This window comes from Equus przewalskii, chromosome 6, assembly GCF_037783145.1.
Source record: "Equus przewalskii isolate Varuska chromosome 6, EquPr2, whole genome shotgun sequence".
Classification (NCBI taxonomy): Eukaryota; Metazoa; Chordata; class Mammalia; order Perissodactyla; family Equidae; genus Equus; species Equus przewalskii.
In genome coordinates, this window is record NC_091836.1 from 78570345 (window position 1) to 78593246 (window position 22902).

General features: G+C 47.0%; 2 protein-coding genes across 20 annotated transcripts in view; one reads left to right on the plus strand and one right to left on the minus strand.

The window, feature by feature from the left end:
* The window catches only part of LOC139084207 (uncharacterized), a 7123-nt gene extending 1264 nt beyond the window's left edge, over nt 1-5859 (plus strand). Inside the window, exon 3 of the mRNA XM_070626307.1 lies at nt 3446-5859. Within this exon, the coding sequence (XP_070482408.1) occupies nt 3446-3455 (10 nt within the window). The 3' untranslated portion in view covers nt 3456-5859. The remainder of the gene's footprint in view (nt 1-3445) is intronic.
* A 1038-nt stretch (nt 5860-6897) lies between these two features.
* The window catches only part of SCUBE2 (signal peptide, CUB domain and EGF like domain containing 2), a 95285-nt gene continuing 79280 nt past the window's right edge, over nt 6898-22902 (minus strand). For 6 of the 19 annotated variants that reach the window (XM_070626298.1, XM_070626295.1, XM_070626292.1 and 3 more), the window contains 6 exons: nt 21754-21921; nt 20875-21036; nt 20078-20275; nt 18863-19015; nt 14739-14818; nt 11227-13578 (listed from right to left, as the gene is read on the minus strand). In XM_070626298.1, the coding sequence (XP_070482399.1) occupies nt 13426-13578; nt 14739-14818; nt 18863-19015; nt 20078-20275; nt 20875-21036; nt 21754-21921 (914 nt within the window). In that variant the 3' untranslated portion in view covers nt 11227-13425. Of the gene's footprint in view, nt 13579-14738; nt 14819-18676; nt 19016-20077; nt 20276-20874; nt 21037-21753; nt 21969-22902 lie in introns of all 19 variants that reach the window. The other 13 variants (XM_070626301.1, XM_070626299.1, XM_070626296.1 and 10 more) reach the window with 11 other exon arrangements.

A 22902-nucleotide genomic window follows, 5' to 3' on the forward strand; every position in this document is an offset into this window, starting at 1 on the left:
TGCTGCCAGAGTAATCTTTTCAAACTACAAGTGTGATCATCTCACCACCCTGCTAACACCACCACACAAGGCTTCCTGTTGCTCTTAAGACCCACGTTCTTGCATGGTCTGTCCCCACCTCCACTCTGTACTTTTGCCTCAGGAGCCTTCTTCCAGTTCCTTGGAGGAGCCATTCACCCTCTTGCCAAATGACCTGCCTTTAAATATCCTGTTCCCTCTATGTGGAATGCCCCTCCTGCCCTGTTCAGGAAACAGACCTCAGCCCCATTATCATTTCTTTAGGAAAGTCTTCTCTGACCTCCCAGAGTGGGTGAATTCTCCCTAATTGTATACTATGTATCTCTCTTGGAGTTTCCCTTTTTTGGTGGTAGTGGTGGGGATGTTATTGGTTGTTTGATTAATATTTATCTCCTTCGCAAATTGTAAGCTCCAAGAAAGCAACTAAATCCATTTTTTGCTTACCATTGAATCCCCAGCACATAGAAGGTGCTCAGTGAATATTAGTGTAAATATGGCAAGAAGTTAAGGTCTTGCCCAAGGAAAACAAGTATAGAACTGGGATTTTAAACCCAGACCATCTGCCCCCAGAACCTCTGCTGAACTTCCCAGACCTGGAAGGGCTGAGTTTGACCTCATGAACCTGCTTCTTTCCCTCCGTTCCTGCCTTTAACTCTTGTCCTAGATTCAGAGCTCACAGACTGCTTGTGGGAAAATAAATCCAGAAGGTCTGGAGGGTGCTCACCTGGGTTCAAGGAAGCCCCAGGGCTGGATTCCCCCCCCCCCACCCCCCCCCACCCCACCCCCCGCAGGAGGGCAGGGTCTCCTGAAGCAAGGGCTGGAAGTGGGAGTGGGATTGCAGCTCACCTTCTAGTCCCCTGGTACACTTCCAGCAGTGAACAAGAATGGCTGCCCTGGCCCCTTCTGTCCTGTCGCCTGGATCGCTGCCTGGTTACTCCTCCAGGCGCGAGTCGCCCAGGGAACGGTAAAAGACAGCCTTGCCTTGTCTCTCTAGGACAGTATCTCTGAGCTTGGCAAAGCATCAGGACAGGCCCAACAGTGAGGGCCCCTGGGGCCAGGGCTGGGACAGCTCCTTTCCTCTGAGAGGAGGCCAGGCAGGTAGATTGCAACTCCTCACTCCTCAGGCGGCTCAGCTCAGGTGTGCAGCCTTTTTGCTGAGGATGGCCCAACAGAAGAAAAGGGCTCTTTTCATAGCTAGGTCCCCGTCACCCCCCGGGAACACCAGAAAGCTGAATGTCTCTGCTCAAACTGGAATTTGTCCATATCAAGTGTTGCTGAAAAATAAACAGGGCCTTGGCTGGAGCTGGGAATCTTTTTGTGAATGCAGAGCTCTTTGCAGTAGTGGGGTTTGTGTTCTGCAACTGGATCTGTGGCCACAACACCAGTTGGTCCCCTCATCTCCCAGAGCTCTTCCTCAGCCAGACTGATACCATCACTGCTCTCAAGCATGGGTCAGTGTGGTGAGGCCAAGCCCTCCCCTGCACGTACGCTGAGTTTCTGCAGACTGCAGACCGGCTGCCTTCATTTGAGGAGCATCACCTCTGGGCAGTTTATCTAGTTTGCCCAAATGGTTTTGAGCAAGTCACTTCCTACCTCTAAGCCTCAGTTTCCATATCTATAAAGTGGATGCAGTGAGATTGCATATAAAATGGGGCTTCGTAGACTCTGGAGGGCTGTATCAACAGAAAAGATCATTATTAATTCTCCACATAGCCGACCTTCCCTGCCCCATTGACCCATCTTGAAAGAAGTATAATATGGTTGTTAAAAGCACAGGTTTTGGAGTCCAATACACTGGAGTTAAATTCCTGCTCTGCTGCTTACTGGCTGTGTGACTAGTAAGTTACTTCCCCACTCTAAGTTTCAGTTCCTCATCTAGAAAATGATGCCAGTAGCACATCCGCCTCTCAGGGCTGCTGTGAAGATTAAATGAAATAACACACACAGCACATTGTGGCATGCAGTAAGAACTCAGCAGAAGGCAGCTACCATCATTCCCTGGGACACGTCAGGAAAACCTGTAAGTCACGGCCCTGGCCTGTGCCTCCTCCAAGCTGCCCTACAGAGCTCCAGGCAATGCAAGTCAGACCTGAGCATCTGACCCCTCCGTGGACTGAGGCCTCTTGAGGAAGGGGCTGGCCTCTTCCTCTCCCTGGTGCTTCTGGCTTCTGAATTTATCATGTCGGTGGCTCTGTTCTAAAGTTCTCTGCATCCTGCCTTGGCTGTTGCAGAGAATCTGTCCTTGAAAATTGTACTAGACAAGCTGATGCTGTTCCAGTTAGGATTTTATTTGTTGTTTTTATTATAAATGACAAGCCTGGTTGAAAATTTCTTAAGCAAAAATGCAAACTTTTTGGTTCCCGTAATTAAATAGTGCAGGGATTTCAGGCATGGCTGGATCCAAGGGTTCAAAGGATATTATCACAATGTTTCAGTTCTAAGCTAATGCCGCTGTAGATAGGCTCTTCCTGTCTCATGACTGTCAGCAGCTCCAAGCTTACAAACCTTCCTCCCAGCAAGCCTCCTTTGGGTCTTCAGCTAACAGGGAGACCGTTGAGAATGGGGAAGAGTGCCATCATGAGTACAGGATGAGTACCGGGGCTGGGAGGCCAGAAAAGGAGATAAGAACAAAGGAGAAAGGCAAGACTGCCAAGGAATTTTTTTCCTTCTTCCCGTCCCACTTGTGTATTTCACTCTGACTTTGCCTTTGGGTACACCCTGGAAGTGATGGCTGCTGCCCGGGGTCCCCCTTCACTCATTACCCCCATCCTTGTAGCTGCAGAGTCCCCTTCCTCCTCTGAAGTCCTCACCACCATCCCAACTCCCTCTGGCAGGAAGATTCTTCAAACAGCTGTCCCTTGCCATCTTCCGAGGTACCATATGTGTGCCAGGATCTCTGGCTACACAGTGCTCGTAGCTTGGCACCCAGCCCTGAAGACTGTGTCTACTTTGGCAGGTTGAAGCAAGGACAAGAGATATTTCTGTCTTCTTCCTTCAGAGTGATTCCCAACGTCATCTTAGCCTTGTAAAACCGGGCTGATGGCAGCCCCGTTGGTGTTTTGCAAAGTTGGCTGGGTCTTTTGGATCCATTCCTGTCAGCAATTATTTTGTTTTACTTCCTGGGATGAGGACAGGTTGTGACCTCAAGTTGGATAGCAAGGAGGAGAGAAAGGAGGGAAAAAACCTCGGTATCTGAAGCAAGAGTGTCTGGAGGAAAGAGGGGAATCTAGGCTTGGCTTTGAATCCTAGCTCTGCTCCTTGCTTGCTGTGGGACCTTGGCCAAGTTACTGCAGCTCTCTGAGCCTCAGTTTACCCATTTGGCAGGGCTCTGTGTGGTTTAAATAAGATAACATGGAGGGCACAGAGCCTGGCACAAAATGAGCCTTCAATAAATATGAGTCCTTTTCCTCTTTCCTTCCCCTCTCAGAGATAGGTAGAGAACCTGGAGAAACAGCTGCCGTCCAGAGGCCACTGGGGGCTCTTCAGTCTGGAAGCAGACCTCGGAAGATGGCAAGCCCCTCAGCATGCCGCACAGCCTAGGCCCGACCCGCTGCTCCCCGTTTCTTTGTGTCTGATCCAGCCAAAGGCGAGAAAGCCTGCAGGGCAGCTCGCACTGGTTACCTCGGTCTACTTCAGGAGCGTGGAGGGTTCCACCACCTTCCCCCCGCAGTAACTAAGCCTGCCACTTGGGTGTGACGATGAGAGGTCAGTAGTCCCCTCTGGGCAAGCCTCAGGCCTGGGGCAACTGGCAGCAGAGAGGCTAAGCGCTCTGTGGAACGTGTGCAGACGCTCAGGCATGCAGACATTTGCACACCACACACACACACACAGCATTCACTCTATTGACCTCTTTTCACAGAGCTCTGCACTGCCCAGAGAGAAAAGTCATTTGTGATTTTTAAGCTTTTTATTTTGACATAATTTCAAACTTACAAAAAGTTGTAAAAATAAAAACAACCCAAAGAATACCTGTACATCCTTTAACTAGATTATTAACATTTTACTCCATTTGCTATATCATAATTTACTCTCCCTCAACACATATGCATACGCAAATTTTTTTCTGAGCCATTTGAGGATAAGTTACGTATATTATGACCCTTTACCAATAACACTTCATTGTATATTTCCTAAATATTTCTCTTACATAACCACAGTACAGATAGAAACTTCATAAATTTGCACTGATACAATACTTGTATCTAAACTACTGTTCACGTTTCAGTGTTGTCAGTTGACCAGATAATGGTCTTTTTTTTTTTAAGATTTTATTTTTCCTTTTTCTCCCCAAAGCCCCCCTGTACATAGTTGTGTATTTCTAGTTGTGGGTCCTTCTAGTTGTGGCATGTGAGATGCCGCCTCAGCATGGCCTGACGAGTGGTGCCATGTCCGCGCCCAGGAACCAAACCAGTGAAACCCTGGGCCGCCGAAGCGCAGCACGCGAACCCAACCACTCGGCCACAGGACCAACCCCCAGATACTGGTCTTAATGACATCTTCCTCCAGTATAGGATCTGGGCGAGGGGCAGGTGTTGTATTTGATTGTCATGTCTCTTTAGCCTCCTTTAATCTGGGACATTTCCACAGCTTTCTCTGTCTTTTATGACATTGACATTTTTGAAGACTACAGCCCTCATCTTTTTTTAAAAAAAATAACTGTTTTATTGATATAACTCATATACCATATAGTACATCCACATAAAAGTGCACAATTCAATGATTTTTAATACATTTACTGGCTGCAAAACCATCATGACATCAATTTTAGAACATTTCCATCACCCCAAAGACACGATGTACCCTTTAGCAGTCACTCCCCATTTCCTCCCATGCTCTCCAGCCCTTGACAACCGGTAATTTTGGGTTCTGTTTCTATGGATTTGCCTATTCTGGACATTTCATAAAATCAGAATCATATGATATATGGTCTTTTGTGACTGGCTTCTTTCACTTAGCAGAATGTTTTCAAGGTTCATCCATGTTGTAGCATGCATCAGGACTACATTCCTTTTCATGGCCAAATAATACTCCATTGTGTGGATAGATCACATTTTGTCTAGCCATTGATCAGGTGATGGACATTTGTTTCCTCCCTTTGGCTATCATGATTACTGCTCCTGTGAGCTTTTGTGTACACAAAAGTTTTTGTGAGGACATACACTTTCATTTCTCTTGGAGTAGCGCTGGGGGGGTCATATGGTAACTGTTAACCTTTTGAGGAGCTACCAGACTTTTCCGAAGTGGCTGCACTATTTTACATCCCTACCAGCAGTGTATGAGGGTTACAATCTCTTCACATCCTCACCAACACTTCCTATTATCTGTCTCTTTGATTATAGCTATCCTAGTGGGTGTGACATGGTGTCTCATTGTGGTTTTGATTTGCATTTTCCTGATGGCTAATGATGGCAAGCATCTTTTTCATATGCTTATTGGCCATTTGTTTTCTTCTTTAGAAAAATATTCAGATCCTTTGCTCATTTTTTAATTGAGTTATTTGTCCTTTTGTTATTGAGTTGTAAGAGTTCTAGCTACAAGTCAGATATATGATTTGCAAAATTTTCTTCCCAGGGGTCACCCCCGTGGCTGAGTGGTTAAGTTCGCATGCTCTGTTTTGGCGGCTTGTGGTTCGCTGGTTCAGATCCTGGGTGTGGACCTACACACCACACTGCTCATGAAGCCATGCTGTGGCAGCACCCCACATAGAAGAACTAGAATGACTTACAACTAGGATATACAACTATGTACTGGGGCTTTGGAGGAAGATTGTCATCTTCCTCTAGGACATGTTAGCTCAGGGCCAATCTTCCTCACCAAAAAAAATAAATAAATAAAACCCCATTCTATGAGTTGCTTTTTGATTTTCTTCACGGTGCCCTTTGAAACACAAATGTTTTTTAGTTTCTTTGGTGTGCAAGTTTTTCAACTCCCCTCCCTTTTTAAAAATAGAGTACTCCTCGTTTTGTTTTTTAACTGAAGTTTCTTTGTAGTGAGATTGAGGTTATGCATTCTTGGCCTGAGTACTGTCTAGGTGATGTTCTCCTCAGGGTATCTAGAGCCACATGATGTCAATCTGTCCTTTGGTGGAGATGATAATTTTGATCATCTGATCAAGGCATTGCCTGATTTCTCTACTGTAGAACTACGGGATTTTTTCTCTCCCATTTATGATTTTTAAAAAGATGAATTTCTCTTTTCAGGCTGTCTACTCTCCATCAGCATGTTTCACCTTGAGTTCTGTGCTTTCCCAGGCACATGCTGCACGGTGGTCAGATCCACCTTGGCCAGGCCTGTGTCCTCACGTCTCTTCAGGGACTTTGTCCCACTGAGTATGAGGGCTCGTGCAAATTCCTCACTGTATCCTTTTGGGCCCCGAGTTCACACCCTGCCCTAGAGAGTGTCTTCGTTGGCTTTGTTTGCCTATAACGCTGAGTCCTGCCTCCCTGGAGTCAGAGGTTGGACTTTTCCATGCTGGAGACATCCAACTTGAGATAAACATGTCTAGAGAATGTGTGATTCTGGGCTCAGCAGGAAGTATTGCCATCCTCACACATCATGGCTGAGGACTGGAAACAAGGACAGATGAAGGGGTGGCAGATCTCTGTGCGAGTGCTGTTCCTGACCTGAGAGAAACCATCTTTGGAGATTGGAAAAGTGCCTTTCACCCTTGCCAGCTCAAGAGGGTAGAGGTTTTCATATAGTCTTTCATTCCTGCTTTAAACTGTAACTCTTCTGTTCCTACAACACATCCCACTAGAAAGCCTATAACTAAAGGACTTTATGTCTCAGTGAAATGGGAGAAGCCAGCAGAGTGTGAACCCATTTAAAAAATGTATCTTGGATTTAACTTCTCAGGTCTCAAGAAGTGGGAGACAATAATAATGATGATACTGGTTAACATTTATTGAGGCTTTGCTACATGCCAGGCAGTGTTCCACGATTTTTCGACAAGTGAACTCATTTGATTCTCACAACAACCCTATCCAGTAGATACTATCATTATCTTATTAGAAGAGGAAACTGAGGCACAGAGAGGTTAATTAACTTGTGCCAGGTCACACAGCTATTTAGTGGCAGTTCTAGGATACAAATCCAGATACTGCAGAGGACATAATGGAAGTCTTGGAGAAAATGAGCACTATGAAACATAAATCTCAGAGAAATCCTTCACTAAGATAAACAGAGAGAATGCATTCTTAGAAAAGTACATTAGGAATAGAGAAGGGGGATATTGGGTAAGTGATGCTGCTTGAGTCATCTCAGTTCCTCATTGGAAGCCCTGAGTAAGGGTTTACCAAGCCTCTTATAGTTGCACCCACATCACCCACAACTCCAGCTTTGGTACCTGATGTGGCTGCTGGAAGCTGCCTTCCTCAAGCCAAGTCACCTGGATCTAACATAGGGTTCCGGGCACCTATTCTTGCTTTACCACCATTAGCATTTTGCTCTATTTCCACAGTTTTCTATGATGGCCAGGCATCATATGCACGCGGCTGCGTTGGCACCATGTGTCGATGGCCAGTTTGTGGTCACGCACAGTGAGTTACCCACAAGGCTGCAGAGTTCTGAGCACAGCAGGCCTGGCCAGGGCTCACCGTGAGCTCACAGTCTTTACCGCCACAGTCTTCTGCTGGCCATGGTCACGTCAGCCACACATTGCTGTGTCTGTCCTCCCTGGGGCATCGGTTCCATTTCCTGTTCAGCAACTATTAATTGTTTTTTAGCCACAAAATGTGTATAACAAGGCAAAGCCAGCACCAAATCTCAGATTTGAGGTAGGTTTGTATTTCTACCTTTTGTGCTGTGTAGGGGAAAGACAGAAAACTCCGAACTGTACCTCAAAGTTATCCTTCAGTCCTAGAATAGAATATAGGATCAGCGGATGGTCCAAGTCAGGGGCGTGTGGCAGCCCCTGGAACTACAGGTGGTGAAAATTACACAAGATTACAATTTGAGGGTGATTTTCTCCCCTCATCCTTTCAGCTCCTTTTTCCTCCTGTCTCAGCCATCTGTATCCAGCCTAGCATAGTGCCTAGACCATAACGATCAATGAATGAATGTGGGCTGTCTCAAACAACATTCAATCAATCAGTTCTCAAACCACAGCCCTGGTCCCCAACACCGCATGGGTAATAGTTTGTCTTCAGTTATGGGCATTTAACCTCCAAGGCTGTTTACAACCACTAGGTGGCACTTGTTCTAGGAATTGCAAAATGGCTTGTTCACAACTTGGAGCTTTGTCGAGCCCAGCATGAGATGAAATGTCAGATTCTTGCTGGGTGAGTTACGGAGCTTGTCAGGGCCAGGGCTGCCAGGCCTGGTTTAAAGAGCCAGTGGATTCATGACTCCAATGATGAGCTCACCTCTCGAAAATAGCTACTCCCTCCCACTGCCTCCTCATTCTCTATCCTTTTGCCCTTCTTTATTTTCTTTCTAACAGTTGTCACACTTGACTTTACAGTAGATGTTTATTTATTTCTGTCTCCCCCGACTAGAATCTAAACTCCACAAGAGCATTTTGCTCACTACAGTATCACCAGCTCCTACAATACCTAGCACTCAGAAAGCCCTCAATAAATATGTTGCATAAATGAATGAATGCACAAACACATAACAAAGAGTTAGTGGTAACTAAGGTCTGTAGTCACATTCCCCTAATGAGATACTCTGAAAACCGAGCAATGCTGAGTTATTATCATTGTTTGCAGTAGGTGGGTTTAATTTGAATCTGTTTTATTTAGCTAGAGCGACCTGCCTGTGAATGAGAGTGGTTTTATTTTCTAAATCTATTTTGCTCCGACTGTGTTCACTGTAAAGTGATCCCTGCTGCGTACTTATGTCTTTGTGGCTGTCAATCACAGGCCCCTCAGGCCCCTGAGGATGGTCTCCCGCAGGCTGATCAGGACTGCCTGAAGGGAGAAGGAAGCAGGGTACCACACATACTCAGGACTCCCCTGAGCTGGGTTCACAAGCCCTGGAGTAGAAGACATCACAGAAAGGGAGCCTCAGCAAGGCTTCTAACTTCCCGTGGATGGATATCTACTGGCCAGGCCCAGGACCTGGATTTGGAGGCAGATGATGGGTTGCCTAGCAAGAAGGCCATAGGTAACAAGGCTTCCTCGACGTGATGAGGAGCTGCTTTACTCCAGTCTCACTTAATCCATTTGCCTCTCAAACACTGGCTAAGAGTGATGTAGACTTGAGTAGGGCTCTGAGGACCCATCCTGCTGTGTGAAAGGAAGCAGAGATGCTGGCAGCCCTAGGCAGAGGCATCTCTTCTGGGTTGACGAGAAGATCGAGGCTGGGTCTGGTGTGGGCCCCTGGGTTTCCCAGTGCACAGGCCCACCGGCTGCAGCAGTTCTGCAGTAGACAACAGCCATGGAGCACCTTCCTGCAAAGATCTGCCCGAGGGCAAGTGAGTCCTTGCTTTGCACGCTGCAGCCACCGCCTTTCCCAAGTTACCACATGACAATTACAAAGTCACCTGCAAACCTAAATCCAGTGAGTGCCTACAGACAACACACGTAACAGCTCAGAGAATGATTCAGAGGGAGCAATTTTCCAAAGTGAAACTAATCATCTGTTAGTGTGAAAAGGCAAACACTCTTTTATTAGCATTGGAAATTCAAGGGAAACGTTGCTAAATCCATGAAGGCAGCAGTTCAGTAAACGGCTCAGGAGCAGTAGCCACAGCTGCAAGGAAGGACTTGTACAGATTCCACTCCCACTCAGAGTTCTCCCACAGAACCAGCTCTCTTGGAGGGAAGCTGAAGCTCCGCTCTGACCTCTCCCCGTTCACTTCATAAGCAGCTCCTCTGAGTCCTGGTCCCTGAGCCCACACAGGGAATACCAGGATTCAGAGCTCCCTGGTCTTCTTTCACCTACATACTTTTCTGAAGTGACCTCAACCAGTCTCATGTCTTTATTCTGTGACATTAAAATTCATATTCCAGCCCTGACATCTCCCAGGGCTTCACAGAACCAATTGCCTATTTGAACTCTCCATTTGGATGTCTAATAGGCATCTCATACTTAGAATGGCCCAAACTGAACTCTCAATCTCTTCTTTTCCAGTGTCTTATTATTGCACAAGAAATCACCCAAAACCTAGTGACTTACAACAATAATAATCATTGATTTTGCTCACAGGTCTGTAATTTGGGTATGGCTCAACGGGGACTGCTCCAGGAAGCATCACCTGGAGAATCCATTCCCAAGATGGCTCACTCATGTAGCAAGTTTTGCTAGCTGTCACCTGAGAGCTCATCTGGGTTGTGGGCAGGGGGCCTTGGTTCCTCTTCACATGGCCTCTCCACAAGCTTTTATGGCTTCCTTAAGGCATGGTGACAGAGTTCCCAGTGTGAGTTCCCCAAGGAAAGGAAGTGGAAATTGCCAGTGTCTTAAGTTGTGGGTCCAGAACTGGTAAAACTCTACTTCTGTCATATAATATTGGTCAAGTAGTCACAGCCCAGATTCAAGGGGAGGGGAAGAAGACCCCCAACTTTCCATGGAAGGTGCATCAAAGAATTTGTGGACATATTTTAAAACTGTCCCAAACCTGCTTCTCCTGCAGTCTTCTCCATCCACCAGTTGCTCCAGTAGCTAGGAGTCATGTTTAATTGCTATCTTTCCCTTCCCCTTCCATCCAGTCCTCATCAGGAAGTTCTGTTGACTTTCCTCCAAAACACATCCAGAATCCTTCTATTCTTTCCTCTCCGCTACCACCACCTTCTCCCAGACAACCTCATCTCCCACTGGATGACTGCTCGGCTGGTTGCAGTAGTTTGTTAGTGGCTCCCTGCCTCCATGCCTACTTTCTAAAATCCATTCTTCAAACAGTAACCAGAGCTATCTTTTAAAAACATAAATCAGATCGTCCCACTTCTCTGCTTAAACCCCTCCAAAAGCTTCACAGTGTCTTTAGAATTAAGCCCAACCCCTCATTCTGGATTCCAAAGCTCGATGTGCTCTGGCCCTTGTCAAGTTCCCCAGCGCCATCTTATACCACTCGCCTTTTCACTAGGCTGTGATCCACCCCATGCTTGTTCCTGCCCGACAGCCTTTGCACTTGGCTTTCCTCTTTCTGGAATGCTCTTCCCCCTGATTTTCCCAAGGCTGGTTCCTTCTTGCCATTTAGTTTTCAGTTGAAATATCATTTCCCCAGAGAAGTCATCCACAATCCCCAAACCTAAAGGAGCCATGCAGTGATCTGTTACAGCAAACTGTTTTAATTTTCAACATAGCACTTACTAGTTGATACTTTTCATGGTAATTTATTTGTTCACTGTCTCCTCCCTCTAAAATGTAAGCTCTATGAGTGCAGGGACCTTGTCCATCTTGTCACTGTGCATCCCCAGGGCCTAGAACATTGCCTGGCACAGAGCAGATGTTCGATAAATATTTATTGGTTCAGCAGGTCGCAGCAGTAGCCCCAGTCAGTCAGCCTTCCAGCAGGACCATAGCATCTCTTAGGATGGTGGACAGGTAGAAAGAGGAAGCTTCCAGAGGGCCTCCACGGCTTGTGCCCATACCAGGAACACAGCTCTGGTGCATGGGCCTTTTCCCGGAGGATGCTTCACAGAGACCAGGCTCCTTCCAACCCCCTGTGTCCTCCCATCCCTAGCCGCCTTGTGAACTCAGCAATACAGAATCAGACAGTCGTGAGCACAAAGTTACTAACGTGCTTGGACAGGTGGTGCAGTTCAGCTCATCCACCTCCACATCTGTCAGGTCACTGACTCAGGTTATATTACATTTGACTTTTCATCTTACGATTAGACTCAGAAAGGTAGGCCAAGTTCCAGTATTATAAACTCCAAGTGCTTGCATTAATGATTATGTTAAAAAATGACGATGTTCCAAGTTTTGAAGAGAAATTTGGAAATGGGTATTTAGGACTCATCCAAATAAAGGAGAAAAATTTGATTAGGGCTTAAAAAGAAATCAGTGTTACTAACAGGCTAAAAAAACACAAAACCACAAGGTGAAAAATGAGTTCAACAATAATGAAATAGTCTTTGTTTTCTACAAAAACATTTGTTAACTGTCTTTTTTAGTACTCTGCTGTAGAGAATTGATTGTGTACAGAGTTAGTTTTTTACTGAAATAAGAAAAGACTATGGTTGTGTGTCGTCAGCCCATTCATTAGGGAAATGGCAGTTTGTTTGATAGGATTTGTTTTGTTCAATGTAATGAGATTTTTGCCTGTGGATTTAAATTTTAAAAAATTCAATAATATTGAAAATTTAAATTCCCATGGGAGAAAGTGATTGTGAGGCCCCCCTGTGCTGACCAAAAGTGAGATGATTCTGCGGGACTTAGAGGCCAGATCTGTGTCACTGCTTCCGGCAGTGGTGTGACCATGAAGAGAGTGAGACCACGGTTAGTGGCACTGCTCCTGTCCTCCAAGCTGACACAGTCTCTGACCTTGGAGAGTGAGGAAGGAAGGTGGCCCTGACAGGCTGCTCTGCACCACGTCCTCCCGGACCTTGGACGCCCTGTGGTGGGAAGCCCACCGTGGGAGCCAGACTCTGGGCAGTACTGACTCAGGGTTTGTGAAATCTCCTTTTCACGATGGTAGAAGATCTTTATCCACCAACAAGATCACATCTGAGCTGAGCCCTTGAGGCCCAAATGCAGTGCCCATCAGAGGGTCTAAAGGCACAGCTGGAGGTGCTAACCAGCACGTGCACTTGCTACAGGGGGAAGCTGGCAACCAGGAAGGCCGTCAATAGGCCTGCATTATTATGTCTGTGGAAGTGCTTAGTTTTTATCTTTTTATTTCTAATTCTTTCTGCTCTAAGTATTTTTAATGATCGCTGCTTAGAACTCAAGCTCCTAGGATCAAACTTAGGTCACACAGGCTGGAGAGACTGTGGAGAAACAGAGTCCTCCCCGGTCTCAGGTGGGTGGGTGGCACCTGGAGGGCTCTCCCTCCTTCCCTTCCTCCTTTCTCACTCTGCCTGGTCAGAGCCTGCATCCGGGTGCAGAGGGCTTCCTTAGGGAGGGCTGGGCTGGAGGAGGCTGAAGTTTCAGACAAGGCAGCCCCTCCTGTGGCCTCCTTTCCAGCACAGCCCCTCGAGGAGGAGTGAGAACCAAGAAGGACAGGCGAGTCTCACCTGAGCTGACTGAAGTCCAGCTCAGCCAGCCCTTGATGGAGCCAAGACTTCCGCCCTCAGCAATGGGAAGCAGGTGCACCTCAAAGCCATCCTCCGTCCACATCCACAATGCTGGGAAAGAAAAACCAAGTTCAATTTACCAAAATATCTGTATTATCTATAAAAATTGAACTCTAACGAGTCACTGCTATTGGAGGCAGGATATCCGACTATGCTGGCTGCAGAAGCAGACGGCTGCATCCCACCAGCCCACAGGCCAAACGCTGTACTGAGTGGCACGTGGGCAGACTCATTTGTAAGGCCTCAAAAACCTGGACACTTTGGAACGTAGCAATCGGATGAAGGATCTTGGAAACATCTCCCGGGACTCCTGGGCTGTGTACTTGAAATAGTTCTGGGGGTGGGCCAGGACATCAAAGAGAGCCTTGATCAGTTTCTTATCCTGAAAAGAACAGAACTTTTGTTACTGGGCCAAAATATTTAAACATTATGACATTTTGCCAATGGAACTCTAATGACCCACTGTTAGGGAATAGGTTGACTAGCTGAAAAACTCGTTGTGAAAATTGTTTCCTCTGATTTTTATCTTTTTTTTCAGTTTTTATTTTTCCTAGTTATTTACAACAAACGTATTACTTTTATAAAGGAAAACTTAATATATAAAAAACTGTTTTCTTTTTCTAAACCAGATGAGAGGCAACATTGGAATTTTGGGACTATCTATAAGGTTAGTGTTTTGGCAAGTGTTTATTGATAATTACTTGTAAGTATCTAAAATTTGGTAAACTTTAGGCTTGAAGGATAAACAAGGAGCCAAGAATCTTCAACTATTTGGAGAATGCATATGAAAATACTATTTGTGGTTGGCTTGGATTTATGGTAAACAAGTTTTCCCCTACTTCCCCACCCATTTCCAAATTAAAAAGTACAACTTCAGGGGCCGGCCCAGTGGTGCAGCGGTTAAGTTCACACATTCCGCTTTGGCAGCCCAGGGTTCCCCAGTTCAGATCCTGGGTGCACCTACACACCATTCTCAAGCCATGCTGTGGTAGGAGCCCCACATATAAAGTAGAGGAAGATAGGCATGGATGTTAAGTCAGGGCCAGTCTTCCTCAGCAAAAAAGAGGAGGATAGGCAGCAGATATTAGCACAGGGCTAATCTTCCTAAAAAAAAAAAAAAGAAGAAGAAGGGGCCAGCCCAGTGGCTGAGTGGTTAAGTTTGCATACTCCGCTTTGATGGCCCGGGGTTTTGCCAGTTCAGATCCCGGGCGTGGACATGGCACTGCTCGTCAGGCCACATTGAGGCGGCATCCCACATGCCACAACTAGAAGGACCCACAACTAAAATATACAACTACGTGCTGGGGGAATTTGGGGAGAAAAAGAAGAAAGAAAAAAAAAATACAACTTCACTTGACAACACTGAAAACAGCTACCTGGATTTTTTTTTAATTATGTCTCATGAAGATATAAAACTGACCTCAGCCCAGAGCAGGCTCGATGTCTGAAAGGCGGCAGTGTGCAACAAGAAGAAAACCTTTCTCAGCGGTGCTTGGGGAGCTCTGTGGGTGACTGCCATGTCCACCTCAGGTCTGTACTCACCTTCAGTATCTCCTGATGGTTCTCAGATGCATAGAGCCGGCCATCTCGAACTATGTCTTCAATGAGTTCCTGGTAATCCTCTGTTGGAATAAAGGACATATTTTGCATTTGTATGGTTTAGTTATTTCCAAACTCACTCTTTCTTTCTTTTTTTTATAAGTTCTGAGAGACACCCCTTCTGTCACTGCTATCAGAACAATGACCACTCTGATACTAAGAAGGCAATCAGAACTTCCACAGACTCCTCCACCCCCCACCTACCAGCATCTGCACCCATGTTTCCTTCCCGCTTCCCTCAGGTGAACCCTCCATGCACTAGCCAAGGCCCATGCCTCCACTCTGCTCACCAGCTCCATCTTCTCTCACCAAATCTAGGGCATTGTTCCAGTAATTTTGCCCTTTCTTTCCTACATGATAAAATTTTCTCTCTCTACTGGTCTTTCCCGTCAGCATGCAAACATGCTGTTATGTCTCTGATCCAAAAAAATCCCTCTCTTGATCCCATTTCTCCCTCCAGCTTCCATCCCACGTCTCTGCTCCCCTTTGCAGCAAAACTCTTGAAAGAATTGTCAACACTCATTTTCTCCAATTCTTCTCCTTTCTTTCCCTCCCAAACCCAATCCAGTCAGCTTTGGCCCCCGCCACTCCTCCAAAACTGCTTGTCGAGGTCACCAGTGACCCTCATGTTGCTAGATCCCAAAGGTCAGCTCCCAGTCCTCATCGTCCTTGAGGCATCAGTAGCACTTGACCTGGCTGGTCACCTCTTCTTGATCCGCTTCTTCACTCAGTTTCCAGGACACCATGCTCTTTGGTTTTCTTCCTCCTCCACTGGTTTTGGCCTCAGAGAATCCTTTGCTTTTCCTCTCCCTGACCTCTTACTGTGGGAGGTTCCAGGGCTCAGGGCTTGGGTCTCTCCTCTTCTCTGTCTGTACTCACTCCCTGGTGAGCTCATCTGGGCTCCTGGCTTTTCTCTCCCTCTCCACTTTTCTCCCTTTTTTTCCCCCTCTCTGTCCTTGTACTATGTAAAACAATCAATCCTCTTACCCACCTAGCAAGACTCTTCTCTCCTCTTTTTTGAATGAGTTTGGGGGCGGGGAGAATTTGTCTGACTGGGGAGGGAAGAAAGCTGTGTTTGCTTTCTCAAATAATTTTTGGTCCTGACATACACATTAAATGCAGTGCACACGATGTAAACCAAATCCCCCCTTTCAAAGTCTAGCCTATTTATTATAGTTGTAATTCAAATCAAGCATATGCAGAACGCAATCTTTTTCAAATTCTAGGCAGAAAAAAATGACTTTGTGTGCATATCATGTGCAACAAAACCTAACAAACCATAAGAACATCACTGGAACTGTGTGGGAGGAGTTCTTGAATAGTTGCTCCTAGTCAAGGGATGGTAAATGAAAATTAATAGTATAATACTCATAATTACTAATTTAATACATGTACAATATCACTGGTACTCTGTTCATGTGGTATCTTTCTTCTTGTTCTTTTATTTCAGTCGATATAAAATATGAGTATGGGTACAAGTTTTGTTTTTGATGGGTTTTTTTGTGAGAAAGATTCACTCTGAGCTAACACCCATTGCCAATCTTCCTCTTTTTTTGCTTGAGGAAGATTAGCCCTGAGCTAACATCTGTGTCCTGTCCATCTTCCTCTATTTTGTATGTGGGTCGCCACCACAACATGGCTTGACAAGTGGTGTAGGTCTGTGCCCGGGATCTGGGCCCACAAACCCAGGCTGCCAAAGCTGAGCACGCTGGACTTAACCGCTATGCCACAGGACTGGCCCCTGGGTACAAGTTTTTTATCTGGAATTCCTCTGCTGGAGAGTCTCTACCGCAGAGAGTCAGCTCATCTTGATGGTGGAAGTTTAGCACTAGGCACGCCAGTTGCTGTGCTGCGTCCTGGTGTAAGAGAGGACTCAGAGCTGTTTGCCACCACACTAAATGCTTCCAGACTGCTGTCTGTTAAAAAATAGCTCCTCTGCTTTTAAGAACTCCTGTGTCTCCTCACCTGCTCCAAGTGTCATGAGAAAAGCAGTCAAATGTTGTAGGTAAGAACTCAGGCCCTGGAGTCCCACAGACCTGGGCCGGTCCCAGCTCTGCAACTTTGTCCTGCTGTGACCTTGGGCCAGTTTGGTAAATCTCTAAGCCTGAGTGGCCTCATCTGAAAAATCAGGAAAGAACTGTGTCCACTTCATAGAGTGACTGTGAGGAACGTGCCACGTCGAAAGCACTGAGCGCATGCCTGGTACTCAGTAATGCTCAGGACATGTCAGCCACCACTACAATTCTCCCTGCTCTCCAGTGGTCAGGGGGCTGGTCTGTAGCAGCCTCGCCTGCCCGTTTGAAATGTGATTTCTATTCTTCTGGGCTTGGAAACAAGATATCAAACTTGTCTGAGATTTATGTTGGAAAAAAAGACTAAATAGGCTCTGAGTGAAGACCTCGGGGCTTCTGCCTGCCCAGTGGCCAAAGCAGCAGTTTTCAACTATTTTCTGCTGTGCAAGACACACTCTCATGGGCCTAACCAGGGTTATGTGTAATTTCCCTGGGTTCAAGCTACAACTCTTTTCTTGAATAAAACAAATGCCCAGACGTTTTCGTGTGTCACAAAGGCAGGGTTGAGAACAGCCAGACTGAAGTGTGTGAGCTTTGGTGATGTTTATTTTAGAGTCTCATTGGCTTTTGGTTCCATCCTGATTTCCAGATGGGGGAGGTTGTCCGTTGGCTGCTTTCAGGTAGGTGAGGTGCTCTGTCTCTCTCAGCACAGCCACGTGGGAGGCATCTGTGTCCACGTAGGAGTCCGAGACTAAGAGCCCTCGTCTTGGGTGTTTGACGTGGCTTCAGGCACAGGGATGCTGATTCTAGCTTGTGTCACATGGTAGAAATAAACCATGTGAAGTATTTTTAGGAAACCCATCTCCTTTTGGTACTTGTCTGCCTAAAAACCTTGAAGGGCTCCCTGTAAGATTAGATCTACCCTTCTGAGCTTGGCACTCAAGGCTCTTCACAGCCCAACCTCACCACCTTCTAATCCCATTCCTCACTGCTAAGCCTCATGCACCCTACCAATTGGCCAAATCAGGCTGTTCATCAGTCCCTAACATGCCAGGTCCTCCATCCTTTTGTCTATGTCGTTCCCTCTTCCTGAATGCTCTTCCTCCCACTTATAAGAAAACTCATATGTTCTCTCAAGACCCAAATTTCTTGAGACTTTGCTCTGCTCTTTCTAAAAACCCATGCAAAGTTAACCGCTACCCTGTCTTCTGTGCTCACTCAGAGCTTTGTATGTGCCCTGTTATAGCATCTATGACAATGTACTTTTTTGTGTCTCTAGCACCTAACCCAGTGCCTGGCACAGTAGGCTTATTAAATATTTGTTGGATAGATAAATGAATAAATTCATGAATGAACAGATGACTCTTCCCCCTCTAGACTGTGAGGTCCTCCAAGACTATGAGGTTGACCAAGTCTCAGAGCTGGGTAGGGCCCCAGGGCTCAGATGGACCACCTCTTCATTTAACAAAACGAAAATGAAACCAGAGAAGTCATCTGACTTGCCCAAAATCGCACAGTGAGCTAGTGGCAGAGACAGGACCAGAACTTGGGTCTTTTTCCCCCTACTCAGGATTCCATATAATAAAAGCCACAGTCAGAATAAGTTAATATTCACTGAGCATTTACTATGTGCTGAGCACTGCACCAAGTCCTTTATAGATGATCCCATTGAATCTCACATTAAGTCTAATGATTATCCTCATTTACACATTTAAAAAATGAGGCTTAGAGATGCTAAGTAACATACACAAAGTCACAGAAGAGATTATACCCAGGCTGGCTGACTCCAACACCATGTTCTTACCCACCAAGCTCTGCTCACTCTTATTTATTTTCTAAAACATCTTTTCATGTTTTAGAAGCACTTACTATGTGTCCTCAAATGCCTGTTTAAAATTTGGCACTTGTGAGTCGGCAATGTCCTTTCTCCTTATCCTGCCTGCCTTTCTGAGCATGTGTGCTTGTCAGCAATCCACCAGCTGGCCCAGAAGTCGGTTCTGTTCAAAGCAGAGAAGCTCCTTCCACATTCTGCAGCCTGAGCTTCACAGTGCTTACCATCGTACGTCACGTATGGGACCTGGAACCCTCTGGCACTGTTCCCTTCATTGGACTTAAACTGAATCCACAGCTTCTTCGATCTGGAGGTGAAGGCGATGGGGCGTTCGTAGGTCTGGCAGGTTTCATATGTTGTCACAGAATTGGACGAAGCTGCCAAGGGAAATTGGAGGGGGGTGGGGTTCAAGACTCATCACTGCGCAGGCAGACAGTGAACGCTCATCTTTTCAAACGCTCACGCCATAAAACAAGTTACACTCAAGAGCTCTTCAGGCCCCGCTGAGCCATCATAAGGGCCAAAGTCCTGGAAACAGAGTAGATGCAGCTGGTGGTTGTGGGCCCCCAGGGAAAGCTAACTGAAAGGCCCAAGGCTCTGCAAACAGCAGCAGCCCGGGCCACAGCATTCGCTGCAGAAGCTGAGGAGAGGGCCCTCACGTTCCAGAGCTGACCTGCTGTAATCTAGCATTAATCACCGCCATTTACTGCAGCTTCCCAAGACCAGACAGTGTGCTGAGCACTTTATGGACTTTATCTCACTTAACCCTCCATAAACCATAGGAAGTGGCTGCAGTTGTTACCTCATTAACAGAGAGATTAAGAACTCGCCCAGGGTCATAACCGTAGGAGGTAGCAACTATTACCCCCATTTTAACAGATGAGGAAACTGAGGCACAGAAAGAGTCAGAATGTATGTCCAAGATCACAGAACTAATAAGAGGTGAGCTGGGATTCAGATCCAGGCTGTCTGGCTGCAGAGCCCACTCACTACACTGCCTTTACGCTGTGTGGATGGCAGCGTCCCTTTATGGACACTGAGTCACATGTCAGGATGAGAGGAGGGTCCCTCCTGGCTGGACTGTGCCTTGGCCTTGGTCAGTCCCCAGGCCATGAGTTGCCTGCCAGGGTGAGGCAAGTGTCTGGGGCCAGGCCTGCACGAGCTTCATTGACTCTGTGTCCTCGTGGAAGAGGTCCCAGTGAGCACAGAGGGGAAGGCTGACCTGCAGGATCACTACCTCTGGGGCTCAGCAAGAGACTTCAACAGGTGGTTTTTGTCTAAATTTTGTTTCTTGGCAAACTCTGCAAATTCATGTCCCATCTCTGTTCTAATATGGAGGTGACCTTCTTGGTCTGCTTCTCACATTTAAAGCTGGGGAACATGCCGTCAGGCTTCCCGGATGCCCTTAGAAGGGGAGGGGAGCAGAGAGTGAGACGCACAGGTTTTCCGCATCACCAGGTAGTCTCCACAGTCGTCCTCTATGGGCAGGAAGATCTCAGGGACCACAATCAAGATGCGGCGCTTGGGGGGTGGGTTGATGGTCCACGTACACTCAGTGTTGGCCGGGTAATTGCCTGGGTAGTTTGGGGATTCGATGTATCCGGTGAAATCTCCCAGCTCCCCTCCACATCTTCTGTCTGGAAGAGCAAATGCCATGAGTCATGAAGGCACAACACAGTCGTCACTCTGTCATGGCCTGTGTCTTCTTCCCCAAAAGCCTTTTACTTTTTTGAGTCTGTGCTTCCTCCCAGCTGCTCTCTTGTGCATCAATCTCTTTCTCCTGCTCTCCTCCACCCTCCCCATCAAAACCTTCTCATGCCCTCCAGAAGCCTTTCTTCATCTCTCCAGACAGAGTGAATTGCTTCCTCCTCTGCAATCCCAGGCCTGTGCTGCCTGCAGGGCCAGAGACTTATTCTGCTTGGAGTGCCTGGCATATAACAGGTCCTCAGACAATGCTTGCTGAACTGGGCTGGACTGAAATTTTGCCGCCAGGAGGAAATTACAGCAAGTACAGCCTGTGTATGTGCCTGGAGAAGTAGCCAAGATCAATAAAGGTGAGTAGCGAGGGGTCAAGCTCTGTTCTCCTCCAGAGCTGTTCTGCAGAGCCGGGAGCTGGGCTAACAGTGTCTACATGGTTCTGAATGAACCTGGGACCCCTGCCACCCCCCGTCCCCAGGTGGACCCAGGCACTTGCCCTGTTACTCAAGACTGTGAAAAGCTTTAGAAAGAAACCTACTTTTACACTGGGTTATGTTTGTGGAGCCATCAAAGTCAGTCATAGTATTTCCTGGGCAAGAAACACAACTATTTTTTCCAAATTCAGGCTGATATGTTCCTGCCGGGCAACGAATACATCGGTGAGTGGTGGTGTTGTAGAAATGTCCAGGGGAACACTGAACTGTGGGGGCAGGGGAAGATGGAAAGAATGAAAAAAAACCAAAGACTGTATTTGCATCAAACGCAACATAAAAGGTTCCACAGTTTATGAAATAAATTTTTATGCCCAAGTGAAGTACTGCTTCCCTACTAATCTGGGGCTAATCAATAATTCCCTAAATAGCCAGCTTGGGTGGGACCTGTGACTCATGACACTGAGAAAAAGACAAAGGGAGCAAGGCACAGGTATCTTCAGAGAGTTCATGGTCCACGCAGAGTAAGGCATAAATGATCAAAACTCCAGTCTCCACGCAGAGCACGTCACTGAGTACTGGGGGCCGCAGAACTGATACTGGGCTTGGAGTTGGGCTCCTGTAAGAGGCAGGAGGGGTGGGCTCTGGAGAAGGGGTAGGACCTGTTCTGGAGTGGGCAGCTGAGATGGAGGAAGGCTGGAAGGATGGAGCTGAGGAACTTGTGTGCAAAACCTGCTCATCTCTCCTATCGTCCCTCTAGTCAGCCCATCCGAAGGGGCCAAGGCAGCTGGGGGAGACATGCCTGGGGAGGTCCTGTGCTCCCTGCACATCTTGCAGGGGTGGATGGAGCTGGCACCTGACCTCCTGGCCACTGGGGCACCACACAGATCACCTCTGGGCTGGGCCTGATTGGAGCTTTACCAGACTACCGTGGTTCTCAAAAGGGAAATTCAGTTCTGGAAAAAGGCAGGCTGCCAAGTCCTCACCTCTGGTTTCACATTCCTGGAAGGAAGTGGCTCCCAGGTGTTTGGTGGGGAGGCCTCCTCCACAGGGGAAGCAGGAAGTACGGCCGGCTTCAGGCTGGAATGTGCCCAGGGCACAGGGCTGGCAGGGTGTAAAGCCATCCGCAGAGTATTCACCAGGCTGGCACAGACCTGCGGGCACCAATGACCCGAGGTGAGCAAGGCCCTTTCCCATCTTTCTGCAGATGAGATCAGACGTTGGTCAGGCCTGTCACCCTCTGCTGACTTAACTCCCACCTCAGCGACGGGAGCCCTGTTCTGCCCTGCCACTGACCCTGAATGGGTGGCAATGTGAGCACCTGATGTTTACCCACAGGGCTACACAGCACAGTGCAATGATGGAAACCAAGGAGCCAAGTGTCACCTACTTCCAAAGTCTGGGGCCCGCCTGAGTACGCTTCAGAATCAGGACTCACAGTGCTCAGGCAGCCCCTGCAACGCAGGAGCCCTGAGAGAGGCAGTTCTCTGCTCTGGAACCAATTTGGTAGTTCGACCCAGAAATCACCCTCACCCAGCTGATGACATCCTAGTGAAATGAAGACCCTTCGGGTCACGGAAGTCTCCCCTGTTTTATCAATTATATTTACTAAGTGACCTCTCCTTACACTGAGGCGTGTCCTGACCTCCCTCAGTTAGTCTACTAAATCCAGCCAATTCAACCCAGCTTGACAGAGGGGCCAGTGGCACCTTACTTTATTTATTTTTTTAAGTTTATGACAAGAAGAATAGCCATAAACAAAAGGATTTCTAAAAGCACATGTTTCTTAGGAATTAGCTTGTCATTGACAAGATGCTATAAAAATCCGTTGTCTCTTGGGTTCCTAATCGTCTCTCTTCTGTTAATTGTCATGGTCTTTTTCTACCCATAAGTCATAGATATAATAGTGTTTAACGAACACACACCTAAGGGAGGAGTCTGGAGTCTGTCAAATCTGAGTTCTGATTCCAAATCCCCACTCCTTGGCTGTGTGACCTTCAAGGGATCATTTTAACCTCATAGAATTGTTGCAGTGACACAACCGCCATATGAATAATTCATGTAGTACCCTTAGCATGATGCCTGGCATAGGTAAGTATTCAATAAATGTTAGCAATTATTATTACTAACATTCT